The sequence below is a fragment of the Nanorana parkeri genome, unplaced genomic scaffold (assembly GCF_000935625.1).
Source record: "Nanorana parkeri isolate BGI_ZX_2015 unplaced genomic scaffold, ASM93562v1 scaffold98, whole genome shotgun sequence".
Lineage (NCBI taxonomy): Eukaryota > Metazoa > Chordata > Amphibia > Anura > Dicroglossidae > Nanorana > Nanorana parkeri.
In genome coordinates this window covers 2,357,982-2,379,943 of record NW_017306366.1, presented here as the reverse complement: position 1 = coordinate 2,379,943, position 21,962 = coordinate 2,357,982, and the positions used below count along the sequence as shown (strand labels likewise).

Genomic DNA, 21,962 nt, shown 5'->3' with positions numbered 1-21,962 from the left:
GCCAATGCCTTGGCTGGCGCTCGTGCAGAACAAGTTTCTTGGGCAAACCTCTTAGTTGTAACGAAACCGGAAGTCAGGCGGTCGCAGAACTCGATAAGTTCTCAGTGTCGACAGATCACCGGCCCAAGTGGCTCCGTCGGTGATCTACCCCGGTGCCAGCTACTAAGCCATTATGCTGCTCAGGTTTTACCTTTTCATCTGCTCTGCTTTGAGGTTATGTCCCCATGTTTGTATTGAAAATACAACCCTTGTGAAGCAAATTCGCACCCATAGATTAGGTTTACATCTTTCTATGGTGGTCATTGTGTTGCAGTTCACTTCGTTAGCCAACGGAGCCACTTGGGGAAGGGGGAGGAGTCCGGTGACGTCGATGTCGGTGACGTCACTGGATCTCCGACGGGACTCCCGGAAGCCGGCGGAGAGGTGAGTATTTTCAATACTGATCAAAATAATTTTAATCGATCAAACATTTTAATGATTAGTCAGGTAATTAATCATTAATTTCCGCAGCCCTAATAAATACCCATAATACATCTGTCTCACCTACTATTCTAAATATGTTGTACACCTTTGACTGGCCAGGATTGCTAGTGCTGGGTTCACAAATACAGTATTGCCTATACTTTGACTAAATGAGAGCCTGATTTGGAGGTAGGTCTAATGTTATCGCTGATTTTCTTGATACACAGTATGTCCCTCACTGTGTGCTATGCATGTTTTACCATTATATCTTCACCACAAGTGAGCTCCATCAATGTATAATGTTTATTCCAGTTTGGAATGTGTTACTTATTAGTCTGAGCTTGCTGCATTTATCTGGGGAACATATGTCTTGTGAAAGGAGCTATGGAAATAAGCTGGGATTTTATGTGTCTCTTGTTATTCTTTGCTATATAAACAGTACCATCCCAAGAGCATTTTAATTACATTGAAATAAAAAAGATGTGTGCATTTTTAGAACTTATATTGTTATATGACTTTAATGCAACATGTGAAACGTTGTTCTTAAAGATGATAAAGCTCATCACAAATATGCAGATCTTGAATCTTAGTTTTTAGGTACTGTCCTGGCAAATGGGCCAAGCGTTTGATCTTTTATATTAAGTGATTGAGCACCAATAATGAGCACAGGAACAGAGAAGTCTGCAGTGATGGGGCACGTGTATTTGTATCTATTCTATAGTTATTTTCCAGAGAGAAGAATATAGTATAAGTAACAAACACCCCTCTCTATTTTAGCATTCATTATAAAAGATGTTTCCATTCTCTCATGGAGTGAGCGCCATATCTTTTGTGAACTTTTGCTACTCATTATGCTACACATCGTTCCTAACAGCACTGCTACACAATATATTTGGAAGCACAAAAACTACTAAAAAGTTTTTCAGGGTTACATAATATATATCTAAATAAAGGTAGTATATAAAAATTACTAATTATTCTTAAGAAATCTTCACAAATCCAAGCTGTTTTTGCAGTCCAGGGTGCATGTGCTTAACATTATAATAAGTGGATTGTGATGATTTGGACTATCCATAAGGGGTTAAATGTTGGGAAACCTGCAATCACATGAATGAAATAAACTATTTGGATTATGGTAAAAATAATCTCCAAGTCCAGTTGGTATAAATTTGCTAGCACTAGCCAGTGATTACAATTGTCTTCTCATTGTGCATCATATAGTAATGTATCTCACTTTGTGTTACAAGCAGAGCACCCCACTGGATCTTATAGACACAGGAAAAATTGTGAAGGTGCACACAGAGAAACCACATCTTGTGAGTCTTGGAAGTGGGAGACTGAGCACTGCAATCACTCTACTGCCATTGGAAGAAGGTATTTATGAATGAATGAATATTTTATGGATTCCTATTACTATGGTCTAACTCAGTGAAGCTTTAAATAAAGTACTGTTACATTATTTTCTCCTTGATGCATAGTGTAGTGTATTGTCTTTGGTGTGTAGTACACATTCTTGTATCAGCCATAAATGATGTTTCCCTGTAAAAGTCAGGCTGTGGTTTCATTGAAACACAAACACCAAGTGGATCCCATCTGTTATCACTCACAGACACACACACACACGCAACTGTTTTTTTTTAACCACTTGCTGATCGGGGTGTTAAACCCCCTTCCTGGCCAGGCCATTTTTCAGTATTCAGCGCGGAGGTACTTTGACTGACTTTTATTCCGCGTTGCAACGCTGTACTGAAATTCATTTTATACCATTTTTTTTAGGGACCGATAGAGCTTTCTTTTGCTGGCTTTTAATCACCACTGGGGTTTTTATTTTTTACCATATAATGAGAAAAGTTCTGCAAACTTTGAAAAAAACCTGTTTTCCCTACGTTATGTTATAAAACTTTTATCAGCACCCAATTTTTTGGTAAAATATAAAAGACGGGGTCACGTCGGGTAAATAGACACCAAGATGTCAAGCTTTCACCAGAGTTCTGATGGTGGAGATGGGTTTCACTGCTTGCTGGTGCCAGGTCGCGGCCCCCAGGTTTGCCCTACAAAGGGATGAGCAGGACAACAGGGCTCCAATAAGGAGACAGTAATCTAGAGCGGGGTCAGGAAAATGAAGAGATCCTAACATGAGAGCCAGAGAATGGTTGGATGGTCCGAGTCAGCAGCCAGTAGGTAGGAAACAAAGTCAGGCGAAAAGAGCGTAGTCGGATGCAGACAAGGGTCGAGGCAGGCGTCTAAGAAAGAGTAGTAAGACGGTCCAGGTCGGCAGTGAGTAATCAGTCGGTAAGGCAGGAAACAGGAACATAATCAGGTTCAGACAGAAGATCAGGGCAGGCAGCAATCGCAGAGGGGTCAGACGGTCCAGGTCAGCAACAGAAAGCAAACAACAGTATTATAGCTCTTGTACACACATAAAGCTGGCTTGATTACACAGCACCAGCTCCCTTCAGGGCACCCTGGATGTTCTGGTCCAGATTCTATGACTATTATTGGTCTTACTGGCCTGGATTTTTTATGAGGGCCATTACAATTAATGGCAGGTCTCCTGTGACTTCCATTAGAGGTGCTGGCGGGTCTTCTGGAAGTTCTGACTGAGATTCTTAATGAAGGTCTGAAAAAACCTGTCAGGGACTCTGAGTACCATAACATTCACATACTATACCATCATTAGCAACAGAAGCATGGAGGGAAGCCTCTCGTGCACCTCCAATGAGCTGGGAAATTCATGGATCTTGGACATGGGGCTGGTTAATTCAAACTGAAGAAAGAAAATTAAAATAAAATACTTTTTGCCAATATCAGTCAGGTTTCACCTTTTTATTGGAAAAGATTAAGCAAAAAATCTGATTTGCTTGCTTGCTAGCAGTAATCCTACTTATGTTCTGATTTAATCAGTTTTAATGAATCAGCCCTCAATGTGTTTCAAAAAGCAAAGTGAAAGAAATGCCAGTAAGGAATTGTGTCAGGGTGAAATGTACATATAGTAGTTCAGAACTAGCTAGGTCAGCAGTGACAGATCAGTGAAATACTTTGCATCAATTTCAATAGGCTTTACACAAGTTAAAGTGCCATTGTCAACAGTAAAGGGCAATTAGCATAAGTGTGGTTACAATATGAAGAGTAGAATAGTGCTAATGCATAGCATAAGTACCCATCTCACATAAAAATACTGTAATACAGCGTTAAAGTGAACCAGACCCGGCCATATATAGAAGCCATTATCTGTACAGAAACTTCAGGGCCTTCATCAGTATTTCAGGTGGAGTGAACTGCCATAGTAAAGGTATGGTGTGGCCCCTTATAGTTTCAGATTATCCTCTTGGATTGTCCTATGTTTGACACTTTCCATTTTGCCCTCAATACTAACCAGATTCTCAATCCAAATTCTCAAGGTTATGAGCAGTGTTGGTTGCCACTCATACAGTAGCTTTCAGCTATTATACCCAAACGTTAAATCTTGGGTCTCAGCAAACCTGAGACCCTTTTTCATATACAGTATTTGCTGCATCCCTTTAGGCTTATTTGAATGAGATCTGTTACAGGCATATTATGAAATGGCTTTTGTCCCACCTTTATCCCACAAAGTCCAGATTTCCAGTGTATCTAGGTACTAAGTGTCCAATAGAAGATTTCTCTCCTCTCAGCTGTGGATCTTTGCAGCTTCACCGGCAGTTTCATTTTTTTTCTTTGCTGCTTCACACTAATTCTTACCTTACCCAGTCACAGAGTAATGAAGTAAGTTTTTCTCTAAAGATCTGTGTTGATAGGAAGTTTGAATCAAATGTGAACAAAATCTCCACATACAAAATAATGGGAATGCAAAGGCAACTTACAGCAGGTTGATGCAGCTTAGGAGGCCAAATGGAGATCAGAAGGATCACTGTAGGTCAAATTAGCCCATAAAAGAACTTTGCCTGATCTCAAAATTGTCTTAAGCTGAATTGAAATGCAGACTGAATGGACCTGAAAGCAAGCTGTATTTTGAAAAAGTCTTGGCTAGAGATACAGTTTAAATCCAATTAGTGTAGATTAGTGACCACTGGAGTAACAATTCAAAATGTGTGTAGGAACATTACCAAACACAGATTATTTGTGCTTTTCTGTATTCTCACCATTTGTCTTTTACCACAGGGAGGACCACCTTAGGCCATTCATCCAAGGACATTACTATACAGGGCCCTGGTATTGCTGCTACACATTGCTACATTGAGAATAAATGTGGCACACTCACCCTTTATCCATGTGGAAACCCTTGTTCTATTGATGGAGTTGCAATCATCCAGCCCACGCGTCTGAGACAAGGTAAGCCTGGCTGACATTCCTTCCAATTTTTTTAAAAAAAGGAAACGTTTTAACATGGCAAGCAGTGCTTGTGTTTTATGTTATTATCTTAAGGAATGTACGATCAGCATTCAGGGGAAGAACATTCCATGAATATTATCACAACAATTCAAACTGTACAGTTACATTTCTTAGTTGGGGGTGATGCCTGATATTCTTGCACGTCTGTTCTATCTTTTCTATTGAATTGAGAATTATGACAAGCGTCAGCCATCAGCTACAAATATCTACATCATCTTAAAGGGGTTCTAAACCCTCTGTTTTTTTTGCCTATAGCTACTGCTAGCAAATATATAGGCAAAAGGTTTTTTTGTTTTAAACGCCTTAAAAGCGGTTTAAACTTACTCTGTTTTCGTTGCGCGCTCCCGCCCGAGAATCCAAAACTGCTCGGGCGGCCGCAAAGCATCTTGGGGCGGGCGCATGCGCAATTTGGATTTTCGGCCAGGAGATGAGCACAGATGCAAGGTAAGTCTATGGACGCGTGCACCCGCATGAAGACACCGCTGGATCGGAAGTGCCTGCAAGCAGAGAGGAGTCAGCGCTGGATCGGAGAGCCGCCGCACCGCTGGTGGGACAGATGAAAACATCAGGAAAGAAGAAGAAGATCGGATTAAGAAACATCATTTAAGGTAAGTGCTGACATTAACATTGGGGGGAGGGAAAACATTTTTTTACTTTAATGTCACTTTACAGTGGAGACCAGTTGGAAAATATTTTTCTATACATTGAACATTTTGTAATGGAGAAAGACCATCTCTAAAAGGTGCCCATACACCTTACGATTATCGGACGAAACTTTTCGTCCGATGATCGAATAGTCGTACGATTTTCGTACGGCAGCCCCATCCAAGATTAATTTAGCCGTAATTAAAGAAAAGCACCTGGACGAAATGCGGTAATTGATTTGCCGTATTTTCGTTAGCGCAAGCGCAGTGTAGATCGTACGACTTTTGACGAAGTTTTCAAACATGCTTGACCGTCAAATGTCGTACGATTGTACAGTACTGTCGGTCGGACACTGCAATGCACACATACGGTTATCGGCCGAAAAGTCGATCGCATACGATAATCGTAAGGTGTATGGGCACCTTTACTGTGATAATCTAATACAGAAATAAGCATTGCATGTCATGATTCAAACTATACTGCACATTGATACCCCTGTCCTAGGGTAATGTGACATAAAGGAGATTTTATCCTACATCTCTCTATTTTTTAATGCTGCCTTATGAACAGTTTGCCCCTTCTGGTGTCACACACAGTCTGCTGCTTAAACAGCTGTTACATACATTTAGGTCGGTGGGGCATGAGGCAGGCCTGGACTTTCCCAAACTTGGGTAATAATCACAGAAATCAGAATTAATCTGTCACATGAGGGATTAGACATTTGCTAAAAATAGCCTGGATTCTATGAAGGGCTTTTCTAACAATGCTTCTCTAACTACTAGAAAAATCACTTGAAAGGTTACCTACATGAGCTCTGTTTCTGCTGGGTGGAAAGCATTGTAAGTGCAATATTAGGGGGCAGTATGGGCATTTTAAAAAGCAGAACTTTAATGAAAGGTGATTTCCAATTAAAACTGAAAATGAAACCTTGCGGTGCATATAGGGAGCACAGGCTACCTGCTCAATACTGGAGTTTTTCATTTAGCCATCGCTGTACTGCACTAGTTCACTCTAATCCATTGTGTTAGTTACCTTGATACACGCATGATACTGGAACACAGACTACAGGTTCATTATTGACCTACAGAAAGTCTGGTGTATAAATGCCAGTATGGATTTTTTTCACAGCGAACAGTCATATTTGCACCTGTCTTGAAAGGTTGATATAGTGCATGCACTACTTTTTTCAACCGCAACGCATGGTAACGTGGGGCCATGGGGCCAGGAGGCGTGTTTGAGGTGCCATTCAAATGAATGGCAATGCAAAGCACCTGCCGCACTGTAACGCACAGTAGGTGCGTTGCACGGAACCATTCGTTTAATTACAGGCTTGGCGTGAAAAGGCCCAAAGGGGAACTCTATAAGACCATTCACACCTACATATGTGCATTACTATGCACACTGCATGCACATGGAACAGTATAAATTCAACCCGAGTTTACACAAAAACGTTTGGCAAAGAAATAGCCGCACTCCGCAGATGTCGGCAAACAGGCTCCCCAGATCCAGCAGAACCCTCTCACGCATTTCACCAATGCGACTTGCTCATAGAGCTCTATGAGTAAGCCATATTGGTGAAATGCATGAGAGGATTCTGCTGGATCTGGGGAGGTAGTTAGTGATGTATACATGAGTCTGGATTACATTAAAGACTGGACTTGCTGACACCTGTGGAGTGCAGCTATTCTTTGGACTTCATACATTTATGGTGAACACACACTGTTTCAGCCTGCACCTGCGGGTTCAACATAGTGGGTACTGACCGCAGAATTGGAGCGGTGAGGATTTTGGACGGCATGTAAAACCTTTGAAATGTTTGCCATGTGTATTCTGAAGTCGGGATGGCTACATAAACTAGCTAACTTACCAAATCAAAGAACCAGAATCATTTCTCGTCCAGGGGACTTTAAAGTCCATTTCCACCTTTGTAAGTGATTACCATGTTGTAGTAATGTAGAGGTGCAGTGATGATGTATATGTGTGCACATTTTCATGACTTACATTGCAGGTTTTCTTCATTTTTTTATTACGTTTTTATTAGGCCTGAATCATAGAAATTCAAAATGTTCTCCACAGGAAACTCAGTCTGGTACCGGGGTCGGATATAAAGTAGACTTTAAACAGCTCTCCCCACTCCCTGTTATTTATTTGTACACGATCAGTTAACAGCAGCTCTGCCTTTGCATGCAATACACTGTTCATTAATTTTTTGGTAAAATATAAAAGACGGGGTCACGTCGGGTAAATAGACACCAAGATGTCAAGCTTTCACCAGAGTTCTGATGGTGGAGATGGGTTTCACTGCTTGCTGGTGCCAGGTCGCGGCCCCCAGGTTTGCCCTACAAAGGGATGAGCAGGACAACAGGGCTCCAATAAGGAGACAGTAATCTAGAGCGGGGTCAGGAAAATGAAGAGATCCTAACATGAGAGCCAGAGAATGGTTGGATGGTCCGAGTCAGCAGCCAGTAGGTAGGAAACAAAGTCAGGCGAAAAGAGCGTAGTCGGATGCAGACAAGGGTCGAGGCAGGCGTCTAAGAAAGAGTAGTAAGACGGTCCAGGTCGGCAGTGAGTAATCAGTCGGTAAGGCAGGAAACAGGAACATAATCAGGTTCAGACAGAAGATCAGGGCAGGCAGCAATCGCAGAGGGGTCAGACGGTCCAGGTCAGCAACAGAAAGCAAACAACAGTATTATAGCTCTTGTACACACATAAAGCTGGCTTGATTACACAGCACCAGCTCCCTTCAGGGCACCCTGGATGTTCTGGTCCAGATTCTATGACTATTATTGGTCTTACTGGCCTGGATTTTTTATGAGGGCCATTACAATTAATGGCAGGTCTCCTGTGACTTCCATTAGAGGTGCTGGCGGGTCTTCTGGAAGTTCTGACTGAGATTCTTAATGAAGGTCTGAAAAAACCTGTCAGGGACTCTGAGTACCATAACATTCACATACTATACCATCATTAGCAACAGAAGCATGGAGGGAAGCCTCTCGTGCACCTCCAATGAGCTGGGAAATTCATGGATCTTGGACATGGGGCTGGTTAATTCAAACTGAAGAAAGAAAATTAAAATAAAATACTTTTTGCCAATATCAGTCAGGTTTCACCTTTTTATTGGAAAAGATTAAGCAAAAAATCTGATTTGCTTGCTTGCTAGCAGTAATCCTACTTATGTTCTGATTTAATCAGTTTTAATGAATCAGCCCTCAATGTGTTTCAAAAAGCAAAGTGAAAGAAATGCCAGTAAGGAATTGTGTCAGGGTGAAATGTACATATAGTAGTTCAGAACTAGCTAGGTCAGCAGTGACAGATCAGTGAAATACTTTGCATCAATTTCAATAGGCTTTACACAAGTTAAAGTGCCATTGTCAACAGTAAAGGGCAATTAGCATAAGTGTGGTTACAATATGAAGAGTAGAATAGTGCTAATGCATAGCATAAGTACCCATCTCACATAAAAATACTGTAATACAGCGTTAAAGTGAACCAGACCCGGCCATATATAGAAGCCATTATCTGTACAGAAACTTCAGGGCCTTCATCAGTATTTCAGGTGGAGTGAACTGCCATAGTAAAGGTATGGTGTGGCCCCTTATAGTTTCAGATTATCCTCTTGGATTGTCCTATGTTTGACACTTTCCATTTTGCCCTCAATACTAACCAGATTCTCAATCCAAATTCTCAAGGTTATGAGCAGTGTTGGTTGCCACTCATACAGTAGCTTTCAGCTATTATACCCAAACGTTAAATCTTGGGTCTCAGCAAACCTGAGACCCTTTTTCATATACAGTATTTGCTGCATCCCTTTAGGCTTATTTGAATGAGATCTGTTACAGGCATATTATGAAATGGCTTTTGTCCCACCTTTATCCCACAAAGTCCAGATTTCCAGTGTATCTAGGTACTAAGTGTCCAATAGAAGATTTCTCTCCTCTCAGCTGTGGATCTTTGCAGCTTCACCGGCAGTTTCATTTTTTTTCTTTGCTGCTTCACACTAATTCTTACCTTACCCAGTCACAGAGTAATGAAGTAAGTTTTTCTCTAAAGATCTGTGTTGATAGGAAGTTTGAATCAAATGTGAACAAAATCTCCACATACAAAATAATGGGAATGCAAAGGCAACTTACAGCAGGTTGATGCAGCTTAGGAGGCCAAATGGAGATCAGAAGGATCACTGTAGGTCAAATTAGCCCATAAAAGAACTTTGCCTGATCTCAAAATTGTCTTAAGCTGAATTGAAATGCAGACTGAATGGACCTGAAAGCAAGCTGTATTTTGAAAAAGTCTTGGCTAGAGATACAGTTTAAATCCAATTAGTGTAGATTAGTGACCACTGGAGTAACAATTCAAAATGTGTGTAGGAACATTACCAAACACAGATTATTTGTGCTTTTCTGTATTCTCACCATTTGTCTTTTACCACAGGGAGGACCACCTTAGGCCATTCATCCAAGGACATTACTATACAGGGCCCTGGTATTGCTGCTACACATTGCTACATTGAGAATAAATGTGGCACACTCACCCTTTATCCATGTGGAAACCCTTGTTCTATTGATGGAGTTGCAATCATCCAGCCCACGCGTCTGAGACAAGGTAAGCCTGGCTGACATTCCTTCCAATTTTTTTAAAAAAAGGAAACGTTTTAACATGGCAAGCAGTGCTTGTGTTTTATGTTATTATCTTAAGGAATGTACGATCAGCATTCAGGGGAAGAACATTCCATGAATATTATCACAACAATTCAAACTGTACAGTTACATTTCTTAGTTGGGGGTGATGCCTGATATTCTTGCACGTCTGTTCTATCTTTTCTATTGAATTGAGAATTATGACAAGCGTCAGCCATCAGCTACAAATATCTACATCATCTTAAAGGGGTTCTAAACCCTCTGTTTTTTTTGCCTATAGCTACTGCTAGCAAATATATAGGCAAAAGGTTTTTTTGTTTTAAACGCCTTAAAAGCGGTTTAAACTTACTCTGTTTTCGTTGCGCGCTCCCGCCCGAGAATCCAAAACTGCTCGGGCGGCCGCAAAGCATCTTGGGGCGGGCGCATGCGCAATTTGGATTTTCGGCCAGGAGATGAGCACAGATGCAAGGTAAGTCTATGGACGCGTGCACCCGCATGAAGACACCGCTGGATCGGAAGTGCCTGCAAGCAGAGAGGAGTCAGCGCTGGATCGGAGAGCCGCCGCACCGCTGGTGGGACAGATGAAAACATCAGGAAAGAAGAAGAAGATCGGATTAAGAAACATCATTTAAGGTAAGTGCTGACATTAACATTGGGGGGAGGGAAAACATTTTTTTACTTTAATGTCACTTTACAGTGGAGACCAGTTGGAAAATATTTTTCTATACATTGAACATTTTGTAATGGAGAAAGACCATCTCTAAAAGGTGCCCATACACCTTACGATTATCGGACGAAACTTTTCGTCCGATGATCGAATAGTCGTACGATTTTCGTACGGCAGCCCCATCCAAGATTAATTTAGCCGTAATTAAAGAAAAGCACCTGGACGAAATGCGGTAATTGATTTGCCGTATTTTCGTTAGCGCAAGCGCAGTGTAGATCGTACGACTTTTGACGAAGTTTTCAAACATGCTTGACCGTCAAATGTCGTACGATTGTACAGTACTGTCGGTCGGACACTGCAATGCACACATACGGTTATCGGCCGAAAAGTCGATCGCATACGATAATCGTAAGGTGTATGGGCACCTTTACTGTGATAATCTAATACAGAAATAAGCATTGCATGTCATGATTCAAACTATACTGCACATTGATACCCCTGTCCTAGGGTAATGTGACATAAAGGAGATTTTATCCTACATCTCTCTATTTTTTAATGCTGCCTTATGAACAGTTTGCCCCTTCTGGTGTCACACACAGTCTGCTGCTTAAACAGCTGTTACATACATTTAGGTCGGTGGGGCATGAGGCAGGCCTGGACTTTCCCAAACTTGGGTAATAATCACAGAAATCAGAATTAATCTGTCACATGAGGGATTAGACATTTGCTAAAAATAGCCTGGATTCTATGAAGGGCTTTTCTAACAATGCTTCTCTAACTACTAGAAAAATCACTTGAAAGGTTACCTACATGAGCTCTGTTTCTGCTGGGTGGAAAGCATTGTAAGTGCAATATTAGGGGGCAGTATGGGCATTTTAAAAAGCAGAACTTTAATGAAAGGTGATTTCCAATTAAAACTGAAAATGAAACCTTGCGGTGCATATAGGGAGCACAGGCTACCTGCTCAATACTGGAGTTTTTCATTTAGCCATCGCTGTACTGCACTAGTTCACTCTAATCCATTGTGTTAGTTACCTTGATACACGCATGATACTGGAACACAGACTACAGGTTCATTATTGACCTACAGAAAGTCTGGTGTATAAATGCCAGTATGGATTTTTTTCACAGCGAACAGTCATATTTGCACCTGTCTTGAAAGGTTGATATAGTGCATGCACTACTTTTTTCAACCGCAACGCATGGTAACGTGGGGCCATGGGGCCAGGAGGCGTGTTTGAGGTGCCATTCAAATGAATGGCAATGCAAAGCACCTGCCGCACTGTAACGCACAGTAGGTGCGTTGCACGGAACCATTCGTTTAATTACAGGCTTGGCGTGAACAGGCCCAAAGGGGAACTCTATAAGACCATTCACACCTACATATGTGCATTACTATGCACACTGCATGCACATGGAACAGTATAAATTCAACCCGAGTTTACACAAAAACCTTTGGCAAATAAATAGCCGCACTCCGCAGATGTCGGCAAACAGGCTCCCCAGATCCAGCAGAACCCTCTCACGCATTTCACCAATGCGACTTGCTCATAGAGCTCTATGAGTAAGCCATATTGGTGAAATGCATGAGAGGATTCTGCTGGATCTGGGGAGGTAGTTAGTGATGTATACATGAGTCTGGATTACATTAAAGACTGGACTTGCTGACACCTGTGGAGTGCAGCTATTCTTTGGACTTCATACATTTATGGTGAACACACACTGTTTCAGCCTGCACCTGCGGGTTCAACATAGTGGGTACTGACCGCAGAATTGGAGCGGTGAGGATTTTGGACGGCATGTAAAACCTTTGAAATGTTTGCCATGTGTATTCTGAAGTCGGGATGGCTACATAAACTAGCTAACTTACCAAATCAAAGAACCAGAATCATTTCTCGTCCAGGGGACTTTAAAGTCCATTTCCACCTTTGTAAGTGATTACCATGTTGTAGTAATGTAGAGGTGCAGTGATGATGTATATGTGTGCACATTTTCATGACTTACATTGCAGGTTTTCTTCATTTTTTTATTACGTTTTTATTAGGCCTGAATCATAGAAATTCAAAATGTTCTCCACAGGAAACTCAGTCTGGTACCGGGGTCGGATATAAAGTAGACTTTAAACAGCTCTCCCCACTCCCTGTTATTTATTTGTACACGATCAGTTAACAGCTGGGGGGGGGGTTGCCACCCTGAATACTAATGAATAGGGGGTGGAGAGGTCACTTGTACTATACACACATTACTTGCAAAGCACAATTGCAGCCACTTCCATGAGGCTAACACATTTTTTGTGTTCATATAAAACAACTGCAATAATATGCCTGCTTCATGTATATTCCGTGTACATTACTGGCATATGTTTTTTTAATTAAAAATACCTCTGCAAAGATGGAAATAGGCATTAAGATAATGCCGTTCACACATTCTTTTGAAGCCATATAATCCGAGACTAATCTTCATAATCAGCCATTCACGATGTCCTTTTGTAAACCCGTATACTGCCCAGAATTTCATTTCCTGTTCTTTGGCTCCAAAATACGGATTTTTGTCTAATTTGAACCTTTCCCGCAGGGCCAAAACAGCATCAAATGATGACAGCATACATACCGGTATCTATTTGTATTAAAATTGCATCAGTCCAAAGATGTGCAGGATACTGATGCAGATTCAATGTTTATTCAGATGATTCATTGATTTTCATTAGTAAATCTTTAAAAAAAAAAAGATCAGCCTGATCAATTAACCCTGAAATAGCAGGGAAATGACAAATAATCAGTTCAACTGGATGTGAGGCCTTTAAATCTATTTTTACAGAAAGAATTTGAGACAGTTACAGCTGCAAAACAATCACTTTCCTCCGAGGCTCTCAGCTTATCTAAAAAACAAAACAAAAAAAACATGCATGGTTTGACTACCTGCAAAAGCAATAAACAAGCATTGGGGTTTCACATTGTATACATCATGGTTAAGCCAGAGATAAAACTCACAGCATGTATAACATTAAAACCAATGCAGCCAGTATCATCTGCTGGTTGTTACCTAGCACTGCAGCCGAGTTCTCTGCTGTGTACACCTGTGTTAATCAAGAAAGGTTAAACAAAACTGCTGGACCTTCAGTCTGAGCCTGATCAACAGGTTAGTTTTGTTTGCTCATGCCCAGAAATTAGTTCTTTCTGACTCTGCCTGCCAGTTCTTGCCTGGGATGTTCCTATGTGTATTGATTAGACTGTGTTTGTGCTTATCCTGATACATATGCTATTATCAGTCATTGGTGCGTTTACCTGCCTGGAGCCGAGTCTCTGTTTAAGTAAATGGAGGGTCCATTGACTTGTAATCGTACCTTCCGATTTCCTTCATATCCGTTTTTCAATGGATGCTAATGGAAGGGCACCAAAAAATGAATGGGTGTGAATGGAGCTGTTCACAGTGGATCTGTTGCATTATGTTACACTGAAAAATGTTCTACCTTTTTTCAGCGAAACATAAGGCCTCATTGACACGAGAAAAGGCCGGCGCGTACAGCTCGGTGCTGCGTGCACGGCCATATCGGGCAGCTCACGGGAAGGACATATGGAAAGTTAAAAGGATAGCATGCCAGGATACAGCGCTACACTTGAGGGGTTAAATTGGAGACATGTTGAGTTTCCTTGCTGCTGTTTTTGTTCAGTCTCCAAAATTGACCCTTTGGGACGTTGCGTTTCCATAATGGATGGTGGCAGCTGCTGAAATGGAGGTAAGAGTTGTCGGCTGTGGGTTTGAAGTGGGTTGCTGTGGGTTTGATCCCCCCCTCCCCCCCTTACAAGGTTCTGTGAAAAATCGCCCTGTTCCTTACTCGGCTTGCAGCGCTTCTCCCTTCCCTTCTTTGTTTAACTTACTCCCGGGAAGGACAGGTGTTGCGTGTGATTAGTATGCAGCCTCTGTCCTTCCCTATGGGACTACGCGGCCGTACGCCACCCTACGCTCACTTGCCCTGCATGTCGGTGCGGGTGTCCGTACTCGTACGCTGACAGGATGGATCCTGTCTGCGTTCGAGCCAGGACATCCGCACCCGTACGGACCTGCACTTGAGGTGATCGTAGGGCGGCGTGGGCCCTCGGACCTGTTTATCTGCGCCTTTTCTGACCACCAGCTTGCTGATACTGTCTGGTTGCTCTTACCTTCAGTCTGTGGACTTAACCTGCTCTAGCATCTCTCCTGCCTGTTAGTCGTCTGTTGGTACAGGTGACACAGGGGGTCCTCCGAGCTCTGTGATAGAGGTCGCCCTTTCATTACTTGCTTTCTACAAAAATTAGCATAAATCCTATTTCCATGATTTCTCCACTTTGTATCTTCTTATGAGAATGCCCATCTCAGTCTTTTCAAGATACCGCATATAAGAGAGAGAAAAAGCACCAACCCCATGCGCCTATCCATTGTACAAAACTGGTGAGGAAGCTGAAAAGGGAAGTTTGCAGTTTATGAACACTTGTTAGCATTGCTAAAATAAAAAAAGAAATCCCTTTTCACTATAATTGGCACCATATTCATCCAGAGGCCTAAAAGCATAAGGTGCCAATTACTGCCATTGCTTTTTTTTATTGTCTTAATAAATAAGTCTGTAAGTGGAGTCAGGGAACTTGCCAAGTCAAATTTAGACAACCTATTTTAAACTTCCATACATAAAAATCTGTAAATGTGTCATGTTTGAATATATACAGAAATCCTCTGGCTAGCTTGTGAATTTAATTTTTTTTAAAGCTGAACTCCATTTTTAATATAATTATTAGTTAGCATAACTTTAGAAAATGGTTTCCATGATTTCTGCACTGGGGGTTCTTTATGAAAGCTTCCCTCCATCTAATTCTTTGGCCGTTCTCCCACTAGAATGTCATAAAAATACTATGTAATAGAAACATGCAGGAGAATGTGTGCTTGGATTCAGTAAAAGGCATTTTATATCATGATTGTGTAATTCCAGTCTGAAAGACAACAATTCCCTTTTAAGAATAAGAAATGGCCATTTAGACTGTTTAAAGTGACATTTTTGTAGGAAGCCATATGCATAGGCAGGAGGGGAATCAATAACTACTCTGATTGTGAGGAATTTGAGCTTGAGCTAGAAAACCGTGAGAAAACATGTAGAAAATAGCCAAGAGCTCCACTTGCTGACTGGATATGGAAATACCAAATATTCATAAAATATTTACTGGAATAAAACATATTATTTTTCAATCCTGACTGCAATGTATTAAAGAAATGCATACAAAACCAATATACATTCATTTTAAAGTAACCCATCATGACAGAATTTATTTTTTGGGGGGAGGCTGTCAATGCTGAATTCTTGTTCTGAACCTGTTAGTTGCCTGGCTGTCCTGCTAATCCAGAAGCTTCAATATTTTAAGTTACTGACCTGGAGCAAGCCTGCAGATCAGGAGCTCTGATTTCACTTGCTGCACGCTTGTTCCTAGTCTTTCCTCAAAAAGTACGGTAGCCAGAGACAGACAGGTAACTAGATTTTTAGAAAATGATCACAAATGTCATCCTCCATATTTCTGCCAATACAGGTTTACTTTAACGCAGCGGTTCTCAACCTGTATAACCTCAGGACCCACATTTGTCCTTGGTCATTAAGTCGCGACCCAAGATGCACCATACTGGAACGCATGGCATTCCTGTTCCGCATGTTATGGTCAAGCGATCAAACTGGGAGGGAGGTATGTTTGGGGTACCATTCAAATGAATGGCAATGCTACACACCTTCTGCACCAAAACGAACAGTCGGTGCGATTGCATGGTAGTTTGTGATTAAAACACTGACAAACACACACAACCACAGACACAATCTCACACATATATACACACTCCCGAATTTTTTTTTAGGGGCTCAGTATGGGCTGCTGTGCTGTGGCGGAGCTCCATCCATATGTGCATTGCCTGTACAGCTCCCTTACACTCCTTGTAGAGGTGTCGGGAGTCGGAATGTGACGGTCACGCAAGGCAGCTGTAAGCAATGCACATATGAATGGAGCTGCCCCGCATCATACCCCCAGCCCACCCCACGCTGACACTCAGTGTCAAGCAGCATATTTTGAATGGCTGCTCTGCACGAGAACTGACATTGCTGCGCTTTGGGGGGAGACTGAGGAGCCTCTGACCTAGTACCGGGGCAAGGCATGTGGCGAGCCAATGAACATGGTGTCACGACCCACCAGTTGAGAACCACGGCTTACCGTACCCCCTGTTAAACATCATGGCAATTATTTTAGTGGCCTAGTAGTAAAAGCCATCCTCATCCTCAGTTGATGCAATGCAACTGAAGGCTAAGTTCATGTTTTTTGACCCCCCTTACTAGAATCATGGGGTTCTTTTCCCTGCAAGCTGCAGCTTGTTTGAAATCAGAGCGGCTGTGTGTTGCTTCGCCTACTTCGCCAACTACGCTGCGTCACCCATTCACAGATCCTTTGACAGGATCTGTGAATGAAGAAGATACAAGTCCCACCAGCCCACCAACCATGGCAAAGGGACTTCTAGTTTCAGTGAAATACATGTGTGGTGACATCACTGCACTTGCAGTCCATGGACACTCCTTCTCGTCCCTTGGTATGGACACAGATGGGGGGGGGGGACAGTTTTCAGCAGCTGGAGCACTGCACTTGTGATCTACTGAACGCAGTTGCAATGCTGTACTGCTCCTATGCAAAAAAAACATTATAAATGTCCACTTTTAAGAAGAATTGTGCATTTATTATTTTACTGCAAAAGGTGGAATTATTCTTGAAAGCTTTGACACCTGTTCATGAAAAAGCCTGCAACAAAATCTTAGCGCCATTCACATAGATAGAGCCTGTTTGATGGATGCATTAACTCATTCAGTACTGGGTCACTGATGCTTAGTGGGCATAGTAGTCCCTCATGTACTTCCATTACTCAGGGAGAAATGGTGGCTTTTTAAACAAACCCTAACATTTCCTGTTTCCTGCACAAAATCCCCTGTTTCTAAGAATTCACAATTTGTTGACATCTACTGTCACCAAAATACTCATCCTCGGATACATTGCTAAACAGACCCAACCAAAACAAACCACAAAAAAAGCACACATATCCGCTGGATGCAGCTGCATCTCCACATACTGTGTGTTTCCTCTTTGTGTAAGGGAACCAGTCCACATTGGCATGCACAGCCAAGATGCTGCCGGCAGTGCTGCATTTGGCACACCACATCACCTAGTTAAGGCCTGCTAAGCACATGTACAGTATATATTAATAAAGGGAATCTGTACTAAAACCATAGAGGCCACCATTGCTGAACTCTCCTTATGAACAGGTCGGCTGTCTGGCTGTCATGCTGATCCGAATAGGGATCATTTACATCCCAATGAGGTGTGTGTAGTATCAGGCTGCTTGTGGAGGGGCATGGAACATCCATCCAGAAATATACAGTATTGGGTAAACCAAGGTCACAATAATCACATGGACACCAATGTTTATAGGACCTAACAGCTCTGAGTTATATAGGAGAAAACACAATCTGAAGCATTTCAGGGGGAATCCTCCCCTTTTACTGACACTGAGATGGACATGTAGGATGCAGTTTTATGTCAGGGGCCATAGTGATGGCAATCAGAAATGGTCAGGACTCCCATCAGGCAGGTGTCAGTTTTACAAACATGAGTCTCAATGTGATTCTACTGACCTTGCTTTCCTGGTGCTTATTAGAGCTTACTATTAAAGGCTTAGTCCAGCTTTTGTGAAATACAAAAAGTCAAAATAAATTAATTTTGAGTAGGGAAGGGTGAAATCCCCACCAGGTTATTTTTTGCGGTCTGCCTACTATTGGGAGAATTTCCTTCACTTCCTGTTTTACAGGCACAACAAGAAGTTAGAAGACTCCCAAAGTGAAAGGTGCTGCCCTCTTAGACAGTTGTCCCCGATGGAAGTTTTCCCCTTACCACTTATTCTGGGAACAACTCCAAAGCTTTGAACTTCCCCTCACATTCGTTCTAGATGACAATAATCACCAGGTAGAATCGAGGGGTGAGTCTACCCAATGGACATACATACAGAAATAAGAACCTAACAGACAATCTAACTCTTTCCTACTCAAGCTAAAACTAAAAAGAAATTTGCCTAGAGGTTCACTTTAAGTCATACTGCTAGGGGCGTTCTCTCCAGCAATATGTATAAGGTCTAAGAAGATACCAGTATTGGGTGCCATTAGAAATGCCAGCATGTGAGGGCACTGGAATGGATGAAAGAAATAAAGACTAGGACGGGGGTGGATAGAGAAATACCAGGACAAAACACTAGACTGCAGTGAGTGATACACAATACAAAGAGACCCAGAGTGGCAGCACTAGGTAGAAAGAGTGAGCCAGGGTGAAGGCAGCAGGCAGGATGGGGGGCCAGGGTGGTAGCAGCAGGCAGGAAGGGTGATCTGAGGTGGCGGAACCAGGCAGGGAAGGGTGATCTGGGGTGGCAGCACCAGGCAGGGAAGGGTGATCTGGGGTGGCAGCACCAGGCAGGGAAGGGTGATCTGGGGTGGCAGCACCAGGCAGGGAAGGGTGGTCTGGGGTGGCAGCACCAGGCAGGGAAGGGTGGTCTGGGGTGGCAGCACCAGGCAGGGAAGGGTGGTCTGGGGTGGCAGCACCAGGCAGGGAACTGTGATTTGAAGTGGAAGCACCAGGCAGGGAACGGTGATCCGAGGTAGAAGCACCAGGCAGGGAAGGGTGATCCGAGGTAGAAGCACCAGGCAGGGAAGGGTGATCTGAGGTGGCAGCACCAGGCAGGGAAGGGTGATCTGAGGTAGAAGCACCAGGCAGGGAAGGGTGATCTGAGGTAGAAGCACCAGGCAGGGAAGGGTGATCTGAGGTAGAAGCACCAGGCAGGGAAGGGTGATCTGAGGTAGAAGCACCAGGCAGGGAAGGGTGATCTGAGGGGGCAGCACCAGGCAAGGAAGGGTGATCTAAGGTAGAAGCACCAAGCAGGGAAGGGTGATCTGAGGTGGCCGCACCAAGCAGGGAAGACTGAGGTCTATCTCGGTCAGATTTCGGGCAGTAACGGAAGGGGGCAGGCGATGGTTTGGGAGGGTTAGCCCTCCCTTTCCTGCTTTTCCTGGGGGTGAAGAGTAAGGCAGCCGGTGATTGGCTCCCGATCCAGGAGGACACATCGCTCCCCCTCCTCCCTCCCATACTATGTTCTCCAGCTGGAAAGAAAGAGATGAAAAAAGAAGAGTTGTGAAGAGAAAGGCGGAGAGGAGCCGAGATCAGAGCGGCCGGCGGACGAGTCATGAGCCCGGCACACAGCGGGTAACCTCCTTGTCTCTGTCATGATTGTGTTGTCTGTATAGAAGGATCGCAGATTCATTGTATACAAAGTTATCCCACATCTGTCATTGCCGTTGTAATGTACGATCCGCTCCCCGGGGCCACAATCCCGGTTACATTGTATCCATTGTACGATCACACATCTGTGTATGGATCGGGTCAGAGACACGGCTCGGTCACAGTCCTCTCCAGGGAGGGCGCGTCATTTACATTCCTGGGGGAGGAAAGAAATCAGCAGGAGCGGGTTATTTATATCTATATCCGGTGAACGTGTCCCACCGACTACCTGAGCCAACTCTCCACTATATACAGGATATGTGTGTCTGATATACCGGCTTCACAGACCTCACACCGGATCCTCCAGGAAATTAACTTTATCAATCACAAGTCTGATCGATACATGATCACAACTCTGAGCTATGTCCTGGTAGAAGGGGTCTAATGGGTCACATCATGTACCAAGTAATGGCTTAGACTAGCCAACACAATGCAATACACCAACCTCTAACATGGAAGAATCCTTCAAATAACTTTCCATTCTCAGAGAATAATTATAGCTACATTCATGTGATGGGAAGAGGGAAGAATGCTCCGTCAGCTGGTCATACACTGCTAGATTTTCATACAATAACAAATCAGAACATCCAATGATGCCATCAGAGACTTGACAAATGTCCTTCAAACTTTCGTTTGATTTTAACATTCAATTTTGGAATGAATGGATTTTCCCGAACAAAAACATGTGGTCAGATCGTGGCTTAAAATATTTTTGCTTGTAGTCGTAACATCTGAAAGATGGATATTGCTCCTTGCTCGAGGAAGCCCTTGCTCAGTTGTTCTCAATCTTTCTAGGGACCCCTTGGTAACATTTGCAAGTTGTGGTGACCCCCCAACAGTAAAATGAAGAGATGCACCAATACTAGTATCTATGCGGGCTCTCGGGTGGTCAATGGGGCTCTCTTGTGGCCAGTGCAGCTCTCTGGAGGAACCCTAGGGGTCCATTGAACCCTGGATGAGAAAGGTTGTGATAGACCTACAGTAGTTGCATGCTTGTTCAGGAAGTGCTTCTTGTGCAGATTCTGATGTCTTGTTGTGCGTAATTTGTACTTGGGGCTGCATTTATTTATTCTGTGTTTATGTTGGTTGACGGTAACTAGATTCAGAACTGATCAGCAGGCCTCTTCTAGAGTTCTTCGGTGTCTTTCCAGATGGGGAGCTTTGGTAAATCAGTATGTATAAGGACATCTGTATAAGGTTATTGAAGTGATATTAAAATCTAAGAGGGGAATTGATCAAAAATGGAACAGACAATGTCTGGAGCAGCTGTGCACGATGACCAATCAGCATCTCTGTTTCATTTGAAAAGCTTAACTGAACAAGCTGAAGAAAGATGCTGATTGGTTGCCCTTGGCAACTGCTCCAGATTGTCTGCTCCAGTTTTGAGAAATTCCCCTTATATGTTTTTAAGCTATTTCAAATGCTGATTAAATCACTTTTATAATGCTTGTTGATGTTTGAAAGGCTCAGTTTCCTGCAGAATCAGCTACTCCCCTGAGCACTGGCCCTGATATCCATTCCCTATGGAGCCACCCTTGTGTGTACTAGTAAGCTGTGCGTGTCTCCACAAACACACAGCCAAAAGTAAGGCAAACCATTCCCCGCTCCCCTCACCTTTGCACTTCTCCAAGCTTGTAGATGGACAGCTGCTGGAGACTGCTCTGTCCCTTGTGATCTTGTACCAGACAGGAAGTTCGGGGAAGCTAAGCTGAGAGAGTTGGAGCTGTTTGGAAACATGATGACTAAGTGCTTGCGCAAAAATATAAAGTAATACTTTGCTGGACAATGTATAATTTTTATCTGGATTTGACATTGGAA

General features: G+C 42.9%; 1 protein-coding gene across 1 annotated transcript in view; it reads left to right on the top strand.

The window, feature by feature from the left end:
• PHLDB1 (pleckstrin homology like domain family B member 1) overlaps window positions 1-21,962 on the top strand; it is a 130,490-nt gene that overhangs the window by 34,690 nt on the left and 73,838 nt on the right. The window contains exons 3-4 of the mRNA XM_018552853.1: window positions 1,713-1,836; window positions 4,603-4,773. Coding sequence (XP_018408355.1) covers window positions 1,713-1,836; window positions 4,603-4,773 — 295 coding nt within the window. The remainder of the gene's footprint in view (window positions 1-1,712; window positions 1,837-4,602; window positions 4,774-21,962) is intronic.